At 29.6% G+C, this 14,959-nt stretch overlaps 2 protein-coding genes across 5 annotated transcripts in view; one reads left to right on the forward strand and one right to left on the reverse strand.

Moving 5' to 3' along the window:
* The window catches only part of LOC106473294 (UMP-CMP kinase-like), a 51,390-nt gene extending 38,728 nt beyond the window's left edge, over window positions 1–12,662 (forward strand). For 3 of the 4 annotated variants that reach the window (XR_002613654.1, XM_013933978.2, XM_022401758.1), the window contains one exon: window positions 2,362–3,523. Coding sequence is in view for 2 of the 4 variants with exons in the window: in XM_013933978.2 (XP_013789432.2) it covers window positions 2,362–2,476 (115 nt within the window). In the remaining 2 variants the exon portion in view is untranslated. Of the gene's footprint in view, window positions 1–2,361; window positions 3,524–12,643 lie in introns of those variants that run through there. The other variant, XR_002613655.1, reaches the window with a different exon arrangement.
* Window positions 6,993–12,748, reverse strand: LOC106473293 (E3 ubiquitin-protein ligase UHRF1-like; the record flags this gene model as incomplete). Its single annotated transcript, XM_022401759.1, has 4 exons — window positions 6,993–7,007; window positions 7,112–7,254; window positions 7,420–7,507; window positions 12,611–12,748. Coding segments are annotated over 4 exons (384 nt in total), but the record flags the coding sequence as incomplete, so codon positions are not given.
* Window positions 12,749–14,959: the final 2,211 nt, after the last annotated feature.

Here is a 14,959-nt window from a genome sequence, read left to right on the forward strand (position 1 = left end):
AATGTAGTAGTCTCCCGATAATTCATGAAGGTTCGAGAAGGAGTGGCGTGATACTAGTCACGTGACCTCGCTGACGCAACATTGCTTTCAAATTTGAATGTAATCCACCCAACAATAAGTTCACAGCTGAAAATATAAGGATACCCACTCAGTAGTTTACCTTCCTTGGAAGTCCTTCCTCTATCCGAAACAAAAAAATAGAGATAATAAAAACTGTCTTTAATACAAGTAAAACTATTTGCTCTTCTCAATACGTTTATTTTTCACTGAGAAAAATGTGTTAAAATCTCAGCTTATTCCAAAGTGGCAAATAAAACTTTATAACCCTTGAAAATTGAATTACAGGTCGAAAACATATCCTTTATTGTGTATTGCTGTATGTTCCCAAACCTTCACAGGTTTTTCGGAAAATGTGGTCAAAATATTAAAGAGTGTAATATGAATTTGAATGTAAAATTTCCTTTCCTGCCAGAAAGAAAAACATCAACAAAAAATTGACTAGCTTCTATCTTGAAGAAATTAACTGACAGCTTTCAACAAGATTTAAAGACAATTTGAAAGCTCCTTCTTATGTATCGGAACAATCATTCTTTTGATTTTCCAGATGTTGTTATCATTGACAAAGAAAACCATATAAATCATAGACAAAAGTAAAGAAGTAACATTAATAAATATACAGGTGTGTGTTTACATTTATTCTAATTTCTGTTTTCCTTACTTAGCTACTGTTGATTTATATCATTGTTTAATGATGTAATATCATTCTGATAATGTAACACATAGCAACTTAAACTGTTGTACGATTCTATCCAGAGCTAGCGAAACGTAGTACTTAAAAAAAAATGGAGGTTTTTAAACACATTCATTTGTTTATTCGTAAACAAATAAATAACAATTTAATTATTTCCCAAGACAAGATTTATATTATGATTTACTCATATTTTCTAGCTTGGTAAAACTTTTATATGTATTTTAGTATTGAAAAGATGAGAACTTTCGTAACACTGCAAATAATATATTCCATTAGCATCCCATATGAAAAATGTAAAGTAAACTCACGGTTCTTTATTGTTCCTACTTAACAACTGTACTGTTACGCCTCCAGTCGTTAGTTAATTTTCCGTAAATTCGTTCCGACGAAACTTTAGCGACACAAGTCCTTTCTTAAATAAAACTGGTTTATTCTTTCCGAATACAACTTTACGATACACTTAATTTCAACAATCGCTCTATAACGACGCTGTAACTCGCGTCTCACGTGGCCAACAATATTTTGTCCGCATACATTCAATTACTCATTGCCTCCGCGTCGCTTCGTGGCCGGTCATATATATACAAGACTACACTATATCTAGTAATCTCCCGACAATTCACGAAGGTTCGAGAAGGACGTGGCGTGATACTAGTCACGCGACCTCGCTGACGCAACAATATGATCTAGCACTTAAAATCAATCATTAGGTTATTTTTTCCACACAATGCAAAAGCCCCACTTAAGCTGAAAAGGCATGTTCATACAGGAACCCAACAAGAAAAACATTTATACCTGACATACTTTTGGATGACTTAACGCTAAGCTGTATAAGAAGTTACTTTTTAAATGTCTGTAAGAAAGTTACTTGATCTCAAGCAGTAACTTAAAAAAAATTGAATACTCGCTTACTTAAATCAAAGTTCCTCCCCCAAAATAAAAACCAGAAACATTTGATCTAAAGTTGAGGTCCCATTATTTCCAGAAGTTCTTGCAATAATAGATAATCTTTATGGCCTGACCCTATTAAAAAGGCTTTATAAGAACACCCTTTTATCTGACCTAAAGCATAAGCCTTGAAAGAAAAGTAACTCTCTTATTTGACATAAAGCATGTGACAAATAAGAATAGTCCATCAGAGTTAAAGTATGTGCTTAATAAAAAGAACCTCTTTTAAGCTAACCTGTAGCATGAAAAATCACTTTCAACTGACATAAAGCCAGAATTAATGTAGGTTTGTACACTGTTACATGGCCTAAAGCAGATTTCAGGTGAAAACAAAAAATTCCTACCAGATAAAAAACACTACATGCAGATTCTTTCTGTACAGTGTCAGAACAGTCATAAAATTATTTGTACTTACGCTTCAGTCTTTCTTTCTTTCTAGCTAAAGACTACATTTTATGCTTCCAATACTAAAAAGTACTGCTTTTAGCTTGACTTAAATAATATATAGTAAATGATTACTCCAATGGTAGTATTTCAATAAAGTAAATACATTTCAACTACTTTCACAAAGCTTCTTATTAAAATAAACATTATTTTACAGAATTACCTTAGCTTATAATGATTTGTTAACAAAGGTTTCAAAAGTAAATATATATTAACAGGTACAGTACCTTGCATATGTTATGGAAACAGTCCGTGGTAACAGGCTGGAAGACAACCTCTTGGCAGCAAATACACAAAAACAGCTCTTCAACTTTTTTAAAGAAGACCTGGTAATCAATGAGAAAATAAACACACTCATGTTACTTTGGAAACAAACTGCAGTCTATTGACATCACTTACTATATTATACTACAAAATGTTCATAAAAGTTGTTTGAAGTGATGTATTAGTGGAAGATGAAAATCTTTATATACAACAAATCTGAGTCAACCAGACAACATATGGTATTCCACCTCAAGGAGCACACTTTTGATATTTCTTTAACCCTCTTGGAAACTTTATGGAATAAATACTGTTATAAGAGGAATTCAACTTTATTAGTCAACCCCAAATTGAAAAGAACTAAAGGAGATACAATGATTTTCTTTTTTTTTGGTAGATATTTTTCATATACTAAACTTTGCTACAATATTTATAAATTCTCGTGAATACAGTTATTATAAGGAGCTGTAAGGACAACCAACAGATTTTGTATCAAGATTGCACATGTCTTGAAGAACAGATGTCAGAAGCATTAGATTCAAAGCTTACTCGTAAGTAAGTGTAAGGTATGTTACCAGAATAATCATCATCGAGGACATGGATAGCTACAGGTGGAGAGTGGTTAATTTTATAGATAGAAAATTAGTATAGTCATAGAAAAAAAACAAAAAAAAAACAGCATATTATTCCTCAGATCAAGCATTACAGATCCCTCCCTATATTTTATTCCAACTTTTATAGATTTCTGGATCTTGTGTGGACCCTACTTTGTTACCAAAATTACACAATTGGTCCTGTTGACTCAGATTTATTGTTAAATATACAACTACTACTACTATATAATTACTACAAACAGTATTAAAATATGTATTGTACTCATGCTTCTCAAGTGTTTAGTATTATGCACTGTGATAAGTTTTTGACAACAAAAATGTAAAATAAAAAATAGTCCTTTATAAAGATATTTGTGAAAACACTATTAACAGATGGATTTGGTCTGATATTCATTTTACTTTGAATAAAATCCTGTACTTTATTTAATGAATAGAAAAATTCAATGTAAGTAAATCCTTTAACAATTTACTAAATTAATAAGAATAACTTCTGCTATTCACATGACATGCTTTATAGACAAATCTAATATCAATACTTAGCTTTCACACATATCTATGCTCCAATAGACCACTATGCCCCTCAAGTGTTAGAGAATTACGATTAGATTTTGTGGACAAATAAAAAAAAAAGAGAGAGAAGTAAGAATGGGAAAGCACACAATAGCATTAGTAGTATTTCTAGAAGAACATTAATCTTTACATTAGTAATAGTAACAGCATTAATAACTTGAGAATAGAACAATCAAATCAGAAGACTGAAGTAAAAAAAAAAAAAATTTTCTGTGGAAGAAAAGGAAGTCAGTTTTTAAAAAGGTTAAATAAAACACTGGGTAACAAACTGAATTTCAAAATAAAGTCTGTAGAAAAAGTGGAAATTGACTAGACCCATAAAACTGGCAAGAGAAAAAGCAGTTATACAAGTCATTAGGGTCTTTAAGATATAATTATAGACAAAAAAATTGTGGATGTAGATTAGAAATGCACACTGAACATTAAAATATTGCACATTAAAATCTGATTTATTAAATATGGGGTGCAACCAATTAAACTCTCAATCCAACCTTAAAAATAAAATGCTCATTGATAGCAGTGATAACCAAGTTGATGGCACTTTTGCCCAACTTTTAATAAATCGTATATTATTGTACAATATGTCAAAATTGTGTATGTGTTTTAAATCTTTTTATTTGTGCACAAAAATCGCATTCAGAGTTCCATAATCATCAAACCATTGATAAATACATACATTTTAAATCAGTTTTGAAAACCCAAAAGTATGTTTGTGTATGTATATATATATATATATATATATATATAAACCCATTACTGAAAGATGTCATCTAATACAGATTTCTCCGAAAGACTAATTACTGTTTTAAGAATGAAATATGTATTGTAGGAGATGAATATCATATCCTTCTTTTTGCTCACGATTTGATAAATCAAGGAAAAAGCACTTACCTGAATGTTATTATATTGAAAATTATCATTACAATTTGTTACTGAATATTCAAAAAGTAACATTAAATTTTAATACTGATAGTCATGTAGGGATGATCTATGTATAGCTGTATCATCCCTATATTATTGTTTGCATTCTTTTAGGCACTGTCATCCCTACATCATTTTATATTTACAAAATGTATTTTATTACTTGTTTTTTAATATTTTTTCCCCTGACTGAAAACTAGTGTATTCCATGAATGTGTGTAATAAAATTTAATATGTGTATTTATTATTATTTTTTTTTTACTCTTTAACTTCATACATAATATAGCAGTTAGCTCCCTAAAGACACAGATTGTATAGTGTACAAAGCAATGAGTATTCTACATGTTACAGTCATCTCATGTTCATCTATCATTAGCTGGTAGTTCCTGTTTCACCCTTTACTTAAGTTTTTTAACCCTTTCAGGACAGGTCACAGGTGAAAGGCCATGTCATTTCCTTTGTTGACTTGCATTAAATATTTTATTGAACTACTATTTCACGAATGTATATCAAAAAGTTTGGTATCAAACTGTATAATATAATTCAAATTTTAGTACTATACATTACTCAATTTCTTAATTTGAAATAAATATTACAAACTCAGATAAACATAGATTTTTGTGTGTCAAGTGGTATGTTGAATGCAGCAATGGTTCAAATTAGATGTTTGTGAAGTTGAAATACTAAGTCTAGAGTTTTATACGAATCAGAAACTCAAATTACAGATATTGACAGCTACAATATAAAATAAGGTCTTATCTTTTCTGTTTGCTAAGATATTGCTCATGTAATAAATCAAACACAGTGGCACCCCACCCACCTCTTTCCATTTTTGGAAATGCTCCCTTTCTTAAACTTATTTTTCTTAAAACATAGAACAATAATTAAAGAAGTAAAGCAAACAACTATCTCTTCTAGTTATGACCTGGAAGTTGCTATGCCTTCAAAAATTTTGCATGTGGAGGATATGAAACAAAATAATAATTTTAGGTTTTGTATATACATTTTAATAACTAAAAAATCATAAATCACTACATCAATACCATAGAATTCCACTATAATCTAGCAAGCTTAGTAACTAAGATGTATTTTAGTGTAAAAAAATATGCAATTTTGAGCAGACTAAAGATACACCCTACCTCCTTGAAATCTTGGTTCCAACAAAAGAAATGGCATCCAAGCTCGTTAAAATGGCTGAGAAAGCCACTAGGAGGACATTCTGAGCTTTTGATTGATTATTCATGTCATATATAGAAGTAAGTGTATACACTTATATAGCATATAATAATTGAAATGTGATTGTATTTTACAAAATACTCATCTACTAAAACACAGCCAAGACAAGTTACTTTGTACAAACCAAAGGTCAGTTTTATGTTTTTGGATATGGTAACATGAGTGCACATGTGCTGCATCATTGTAACTTTGGCCAGGCACAGCTGAAAGGTCAATATAATAAAAATACTTAAATGTAAAATGTTATATGAGATTTAAGCTATTTAGTCTAAACATTTATGTTTTCGTGTTATAATTTGTGTTCATTCTAGAGTGAAAGAGGCAAAATTTATATTTATTTCCTAATTTTTATGGTGGTTACAATATCTGTCAAATCTACTGAACCCGTACAGAGATTAATTACTGAAAATAACAGATAAAATATAGTTTTTTCTTAAGAACCATCTGATAACTGTCTGGACATTATAAAGATTTCACATGTGAATTTTCACAATTTTCTGATGCATAAAAGTATTTTTAATCTTAAAATGAAGATTACTTTGCATGTTAGATAGGCAAGATGTGAAAAGAAAAGAAAAAAAAAGGCATGAGAGATACATTGCTTTACAAACCATGACTTAATAAAAAAAATTATATTTTGCATATGAAAGCATTGTAATGTTTCTGATAATGTGCCAGATTTCATTAACATTCAGTTACAAATTTAAAAGTTATAACCTGAAAACTATACCAAGCACAAAATGGTTATGAGGTCGGTCCCAGGGACTGAGCCTGTGCTGAAAGAGTTAAAGGAACACCAGATTTCTGTAAGAAAGCTAACTTCAAGGGGTAATGAGAATTATTATGATGTTTTAATTACTACTACATATTACGATGAAACAAAGAAATTGTACACTGCGCAGAAACACAGAGTGTATTTAGGTTTAAACTAACGTTAGTGATAAAGTAGTTGTAGAGTTATCTCAACTAAAACAAGAAGAAGAAAGATGAACAATTTGGTGTTTTGGTCACTTTATAGTTTGGTATTTTAGCAATGGATCCTTGCCTTGTTTTTAGGCTTGTTGGGTAGAAAAACAAATGAAAGTGTGTGGCAATCATCCTTTAAAGTAAATCTCTCTCTCTGTCATTGTTGATTTTTTAGCATGTATATTTGTATTATGCCTGTTGAGTACCTTGACTTTCCCTACATATAGTCTACCAACTATACGATAGACAGCTGTTAAATATGCATATATTACATTTTTGTCCTACATAGAGTATGGCTAATAAAAAAAAAATGCACATCTAGTAACAACATGATATACAATTTTTACCTTTAAATTTCAATTTCAACAGTTAAACAGAAAAATTAGTCCTGTTAACATACCTGTTGACCCTCATTCACAACAGCTTTACATTCATTCCATAGTTTCTGATTTAACTTATCTTCCTTTATCAGTTTATTTATATCATCAGGAATCTGAAACACTGCTGATTTCTTCTTCTTTTTAGGATTTAAATCTGGTTCTCCTAGAATAATCAGATATCCTGTGAATGTCATGTTTCACTTTGGTGTTTTACAGAGCATCAACACATCAGTAAGAAATGAACAATACCAAAACAGTGAGAAGATTAATCTCTTTATGTATCCAGTTTAACTATATGAAAAGCTATCTTAAAATTGTTACAACCTACCATCTTGAGACCTCTTCCCTTTGCCTTTCTTTCCATTTTGTTCACTTTTCTCTTTTTCTGCCATAACCTCCAGATAGCCTTCAGGGTACTTCAAAAGTTTTATCAAATTTTATATAAAGAATAACACATTTGTACAACAAAATTCACTACCCTAAGCACACACAAAAGCAAGTTTGCATAATTAATAATGTTGATATTCAATTTAATAGTCTCTATTTACTAAGGATTTTTTTTAGCATAAATGACTTAAATAAGATCATCATAAAATAAGTAAAAAAATTCAATTATCAACTGGTTACTATGACCTTCAAAAGTCTAGTAGTCACTTAGTTATGTATACTGTAAAATTTTGCTTTGCATAACTTCAAAGATTTTCAGTACAGAAAAATGTACAATATAAATATATTTCCTAATGTGCTAAAGGGATGTTTACTTAATAAGATCAATTAGATATAACAGTGTAAAGTAGCAAATTAAGATCCTAGAAAGTACTTAAAGCATAAAACATTATCTCAAAATAAACTAATATATTAAGCATAGCTATTTTAAGGGTAACAAGTTGTTTTGAAAAGAACCAAATAATTGAACTAGGCAGAATTTGTGAACCAATGAATTCTGTCACAAGTTTCAGTTTTCACTCCATTAACATAGTTCAAGTGTTCTGCTACATTCTGTCCTTATTAACTAACGAAGTAAAAATTTTTACTTGTAAAATACAAGGGTAATGTAATTTAGTTGGTCAAAGCATCTGCTTGACAAACAGATTCATAGTACAAATCCCATCTTGTTTCAGTTTTTCACTTCAGAAAAAAAAAGAACAGCTCAACTCATCTAAACACATTTGGATGAAACCACTCTAGTAGAAACTACCAGAAAATGCACTTCACACACAAAAGTTAAACTTAAGAGCTTTTAAAATTAATATCCTATTAACTAAATCATTCTGCAAAAAAACATTTATGAACATAATGCCATTTTTATATGGACCAATCTTATTGCCATGGGTCAATATTCATCCACAGTTAAATATCTAAATATTTATTTCAAAATACAAAAAATATCTCACCAAATTTGGTGTTGTTTAATGGTCTCTATGGTTTTTCGTAATTACAAGCATATACTTGTAACTTGATAGATATTCAGCTAATATTTATTCATCACCACTTCATAAACATTTGGAGCATATGGTTATTACAAAACTCGTATATTTGGCTTCTTTCATAAACTAATAATGCTCTTCATTTTCTTTGGTCTAGCATTTTCTAGTAGTGTTAAAACCCACAATTGATACTAGGAGTTTTTGCTTGTGAAGTGTCAATGGAGAGTGATAATAAACAGGACATATGCATTTATAAATCTTAACTTAAAAGTCTAATATCAGTAAGGATAGTGAGACATTTCCAAAGCAATATAAGAGGCTAGTACAAGCCCAGCCTTAATAATCAAATTACAAAATTTACATATTAATACATTACATATTAAATTAGAGTTGTTACTGGTTTTTTTGTTCTTTTAACAGCAAAGTAGATAGTTGAAAATGTGTAATTATAGATCTAATGCCAATTAAATAAGGAACGTATGAATGACACCTTTCCTAGATTTGTATCATTTTGGAACCTTTATTTTCTACTTTTCACTAGAGCTTGATGATTAGTGAAATTTGTTAATGAATTCTTTGTTGGGCTCATAAATCTATTACATTCAATTAATTGATTATTCTCTCTCTATTCGACAGTTCAAAATTAGGGATGGTTGCAGATGGCATTAGTAGCTTTTTCATCATTCAAAAACGAAGACATAAATACAATGCCCCATGACTAAAAGAGTGAGCAAGCTTGGTGGCAATGGGAATCAGACCTGTAACCCTCAATTCATGAGTCAACAATCCTAATCACTGGATCATGCCAGTCCAAAGATGAACAAGCTTGAATTAATTGAAAAATCATAATGGCAATATTCCAATTATCTGGATAATTGTAATAATCAAAAACGTTGATAATTATAAACCCTAATTTTGATTAGATGATTATTTTCCTGAGTTGTGACATCAATCATTTAAGCTGAAAAAACTTGAATTAATTGAAAATAATGAGAAATCAGAATGTTAAAATTATGATAACTTAAATAGCTGTAACAATAAAAAAGAACAAAAAAAAACTTTGATTAACTGATTATTTTCATGAGATTAGTCAAATTAACTGTGACATTGATTAATGAATAATTTTACATGACACTAATCAATTCTTAGAGGTAATTGATTGAGTTAATCACCCAACTTTGCTTTTCACTCTTCTGTCTTGTCAAAACTTTTTATGTAGGATATATTTTTACATTTCTATTAATTGAACTTTCAAATTGGTACCTTTCATAAAAGACTGTTGAACTACGTTAACATAACTAATGAAGCATTCAAACAATTTAGTGTGTGTAAAGATCTGTTTATAATACTGCTTTTGTGCTTACCACTCATTCTGAATGTCAAATTTAATTAAATATTTATAATATATATGCATATACCTATATATATATATAGGTATCTTAAAAACTATTAATTACATTAATTGTTTATAGGCGATTAAATCAGCAATATAATACAATAATGAATTAAATAATGCAATACTCTTATTGGTCCTGGTTGTCAACTTATTGTCATAAGGGCTTCTGATTTTTGGTTTTAACCAATAAACTCCACTGAAACATCCACAATAAAAAATTAAATTGGTTTATATCCAATAAACTCTGGGAAGACAATGGAAATAGTTATCCACTAACATTAACTTCACCCCTTTCCTAGTGCAGTTAGTTATGAATATCCCTCCTTAACTTGTATATACTATTAGTTTATTCTGGACACTTTAATAAATGTGTTCCAACTACTGAAGGATAGCAAGTTTCCCCATGTCTATAAGAGTCTGATGTCAATGAAGGTTTTAGGTATTTGAGATATTTAAAATGAGATAATCAGATATGAAGTACTGTTCTTCCTTGCAAACTAACATAGACCTTGTGCAGAGATGAATAGTGCTTAAAAAGCAAATCCTCCTCCCCCCAAATGATTTCAGGCTACTTACCTAAAACTGAAAAATAGCTAAAAATAAACACCAAAATATTAAATTAATAAACACTAAGAAACATAAGCCCTCTATGTAATACACATGTATATAGTATTTTTGCAGATTTTGGAAATGCACTTATATTAGACCTCCTGTGTAAATTACAAAAACTGCTTATCTCAATCTGTATGTGCATGAAGTTCAAATAGTAAAGTAAATTTCACTGACTGATGTTACACCCAGATAGCAAAGATTTTCAAGATAAGAATTCCATTCCCAGATCCATTTTTCTTTTACAGCTATTAGAGATGGGCATTTTTTTTTTATCTTGTTCTCTAACATAAAGAAACAACTAATTATATTTTTAATCATCATCCTGATGACTAGAAAATTTTTCTAAAGTTAGGTGAATTTATTTGACTAACTAAGTGCACAGTGAACAGGTCCATCATTAATTGTAATATATGCAATACCTTAACTTTCATAAAGAAAATCAAGTATTTGTTGACTGTACACGAAGATAGATCTAAAAACTGTGCATTACTAATGCTTAATTTCAAATTCATGTTTTTGTTGATTGGTAACTGTAAATGTTTAGCAACAAACAAATACTGAATCCCTTGAAATAATTTTAATAGGCTATATTTTTTGTTTACAATTTAACATTTATGTTCCCAAGTGATGAACTCAAAGTGTGGAACCTTCTTGAAAATTTAGGAAACTATTTTAACATTTTGTTATAACATGTTACATCACCAGGCAGGTTCTGTTGGATTATTTGGTAAATATATTGTGAGATCCAGTCTACGTAACAATAAAAAATTAATATATTTCTTCTTTAACATCTGCTACATCCACTTTCACCTGCAGACCTAACTTCAAAGAGAAAACTTTTCAACAGAAACTACTGTAGGCCTAATTCACTAATAATAAATGCTAACTTAATGATTAGCTTACAAAAGTACTAAGTCTTACTGAATAACTTTATTTGATCAATCTTCTCTCAATCATTCATACACTGAATACTTCACTAGCTGATTACTCATATTTATGAATAGCATACCTTTGCCTCTAGATGTTAGAAAGGTTCTCAATTATTACACCATTATGGTTAACAGCTTCCTCTAAAACAATTAAATCATGATACTGAAAATATAACTTTCAACAATATACAAAAACACATGTTAGGAGAGATTAGATGAGACAGTTGATTGATTATTGAGACAACCAGATAGGTATTTCAGCATTGTAAGTTTTGAGTCTGTGTTTTTAATGGAATAATAGAGGTACAAGAAGAACTTTACATACGACAGAATATACCAAGTAACTGTTTAACATTATTTGTGAAGTTAGGCCTACTGTTAATTACATGAAACTTTACAAGTTGTAGATACTTTCATTATCATTAAGTAAACTGGTTTTTGTATTCTTTCTTTGCAAAAGACTCAACAACATAAGTTGTTACAACATATTTTATCAATGTCATCTATCAGATACTCTGACGATCTTGCCTGTATTTGTAAATATATGTTATTTTCAACTTCTGAAGATACACTAAATAGCTTGCAATATGACATCTGACAGTAATTACTGAAGTATCATGGTTTCAATCAATATATAAAAGTTTATAATCACAAATCTTGATTTTTATTAATAAGAAAAAAAACCTATGTAAAAAAAGTACTTATGCTTTTTAAGGAGGTGTTTTATATTATCTTAAACTTGCATGAGAAAACTTAAAAATTACTACAAAGTAAACAGAAAAAGCAACACTCAATAATATTTTAATACAGTTATTATTATTAAAATAATATTGAAAAGTTTTCTGTATTCCTTCTCAAGAAAAAAAACTGTAAAGAAAAGTCTTCATGAGCTATTAAACTTGCAACATAATAAATATAAAGCGCAAGATTTTATTGTGATCAGTTTCCGTAAATGCATAGTTTAATCAAAATTTTTCAAGTAAAACTAGCCATGCAATATAAATATCAAGCTTGGACTGTTACAAACTAGACTAATGAATCTAGATCACTTAACTTCTCATTTAATAGTAATAATCAATTATGCAGGAATTGCTACATTTTGGAAAACACTAATAAACACTTGATTTGAAAATTATTAAAAACCTTTTTTCCTACCTGCATCTTAAGTCCAAGTTCTTTAATACGCAGCTTTCCTGCTTTTGTCCATGGTGCAGGAGCAGGGTCATCACGCCGTAGGAGGTATCGCCACACCAAGAATCCAGATTTGCCTTTCTCTGCCCAATACTTTACTACCTAAACATACAAGTAACAAAAAAAAGCTCCATTCTTAGGTAAGCTTCATGTAAAAAATGTATAGTAAGTTTCTGGATTTAGATCAATAAAAGAAATGGTCTTTTCTTTCCAGGTAGAATTCAAAATACTTTTGAATTTTTTAGTAGTAGTATCACATTTTTTGAGAGTCAAACAATCTTCCAAGAGCATTTATTTTATTGAAAACCTATTACACAGACAAAATAACTTCTATTCATCAAAAGAAATCTGGAAAAGTGAAGTCTGTGTTTTGTGTAGTAGTTTTTAATTTTTAGCACTTAGGGTTTCCACTTAAGATAATCATTCAAAATATTACAAGGGTCAATCAAGAAGAAATTCCATATCATCTCTTTTAAACCACCAGCTGTTCCACAAACAGAATTTAAGTGTGTAATTCTAAGTATGCACATTCATCTTCTTTGTTTGTTTGTTACCAATAATTTTGATACTGAAACTAAACACACTTTTCATGGCACAATCTTATTCAGTACCTTAGTATTACACATTCATATAAAGTAGACCTATGACATTTGATACATTTACTTTCTGAAAATTCCTTGTTGTTGCTGAATATTTCTGCAAAGACCACTTCAAAATCTAAATGCAATGAATGTCAGAACCACTATTTATCGTGTAAGCTAGGAGGTGCATAAGAACTGCACCTGAAGTACAAAAAATGCACCCTGATAATGTGTATTGTTTCTGAAATATACTTTTCAAGTAAAATAATAATTTTTAACCATAAGGATTGCTGTCTGTGAATAGAACTACTTTAGTACAATAAAATTTCAAAAAGTAGCAGTACAAATTTTAACACTAAACTATATATAGACACACACCTTTTTTAAAGAGTGTATCTGTATTACATGGAGCAACATATTCCTTTAACATAAAAACAGCCTTAAAATGCTAAATAAGCAAGGGTGAAATGTGCAGTAACTGCCTAGTACATCACGAGCTTGTGAAAAGTCTTAGAAGACTAACCTAATATCCAGGTGGAAAAGTACAATGTCTTGAAATACTTTCACCTTTCATTTACAGGTCTACAGATGTCACACTGTATTAAGCAGTTGTTACCTGTTTGAACTTTGATCATTATGAAGACTTTGCCTAAATCATCTATAAAAGAATTCCTGAAAAGACACTTCTTGTGTACTAGAATTTTAAGTATGTTTTGGTACCCTGTATGCTGCTCTTAACTGATTATTGCATGATTTCAAATATTTTTTTAATTTTAAAACTGACTGCAAAATCTTGCAACATGTCTTGCCACAACCATAATCACAGTCAGTTTATAACTAAACTACAAGGTTATAACAAGTGGTACTTTCTGTATTTAGGAACAGGCAAACATTACACTGTAAGTAATAATTAGCCATAGAAGGTTCTTCAATTTCTTGATAATTATTAACTACACAAGTTGATGTTCTTTCATGGTATATCTTGTGATTTAGTTGTGTTTCAATTTGCAATGACACGAGTTGTTCAAATTATATAAATGCATTTCCTGAATTATACACATTTTACACTATTTTTACCAGGTTTGAAAGAAAGATCAATTGGAATATATCAAATATTATCAATCACATTAAATTACTGATAAAAAATTTGTTCAATTAACCAAGTCAATATACAACTGTCAAGAATAATGAAAACATATAAACATGAGATAAGCATATATTAGCCATCTTTTAATTCCATGCCCAACAAATCAAAATTTACTGACCAAAGCATTTATTGACCATATTTTGTCGAACCCCTTGTGGACCAGAAAGATGGGAGAAGATTTTAATAATATCCCTTGATTTTTCCTTCTCGCAAATTGGAAACACATAACCAAATTGCACAAAACTTACTACAAAGCCAGTAAACTATCTATTTTTGTCATTTAATTTGATTTAGTTTTTCTATAATTTTTTTTATATCATCAAATTTCCAAACTTTTGACACATTTTATTGAAAATACATTAAAAATAGTTCTTTTAATCTCAGAATTTAATTTTTTAATACTTGATCAGAAATTTCCACTTTATATAACAAGTTAATTTCAATTTGATACTTTTGTTAGCATATCTATTTTGATACTTTATTTTGCCAATTGCAGTTGTATGTAGTAATCATTTCTGGCTAAAAATAGGAAAAATACCTCATAAACTGAAAAACATTTATCAGCAACTTAAGACCAGACCATTC

The sequence above is a fragment of the Limulus polyphemus genome, unplaced genomic scaffold (genome assembly GCF_000517525.1).
Source record: "Limulus polyphemus unplaced genomic scaffold, Limulus_polyphemus-2.1.2 Scaffold6050, whole genome shotgun sequence".
Lineage (NCBI taxonomy): Eukaryota > Metazoa > Arthropoda > Merostomata > Xiphosura > Limulidae > Limulus > Limulus polyphemus.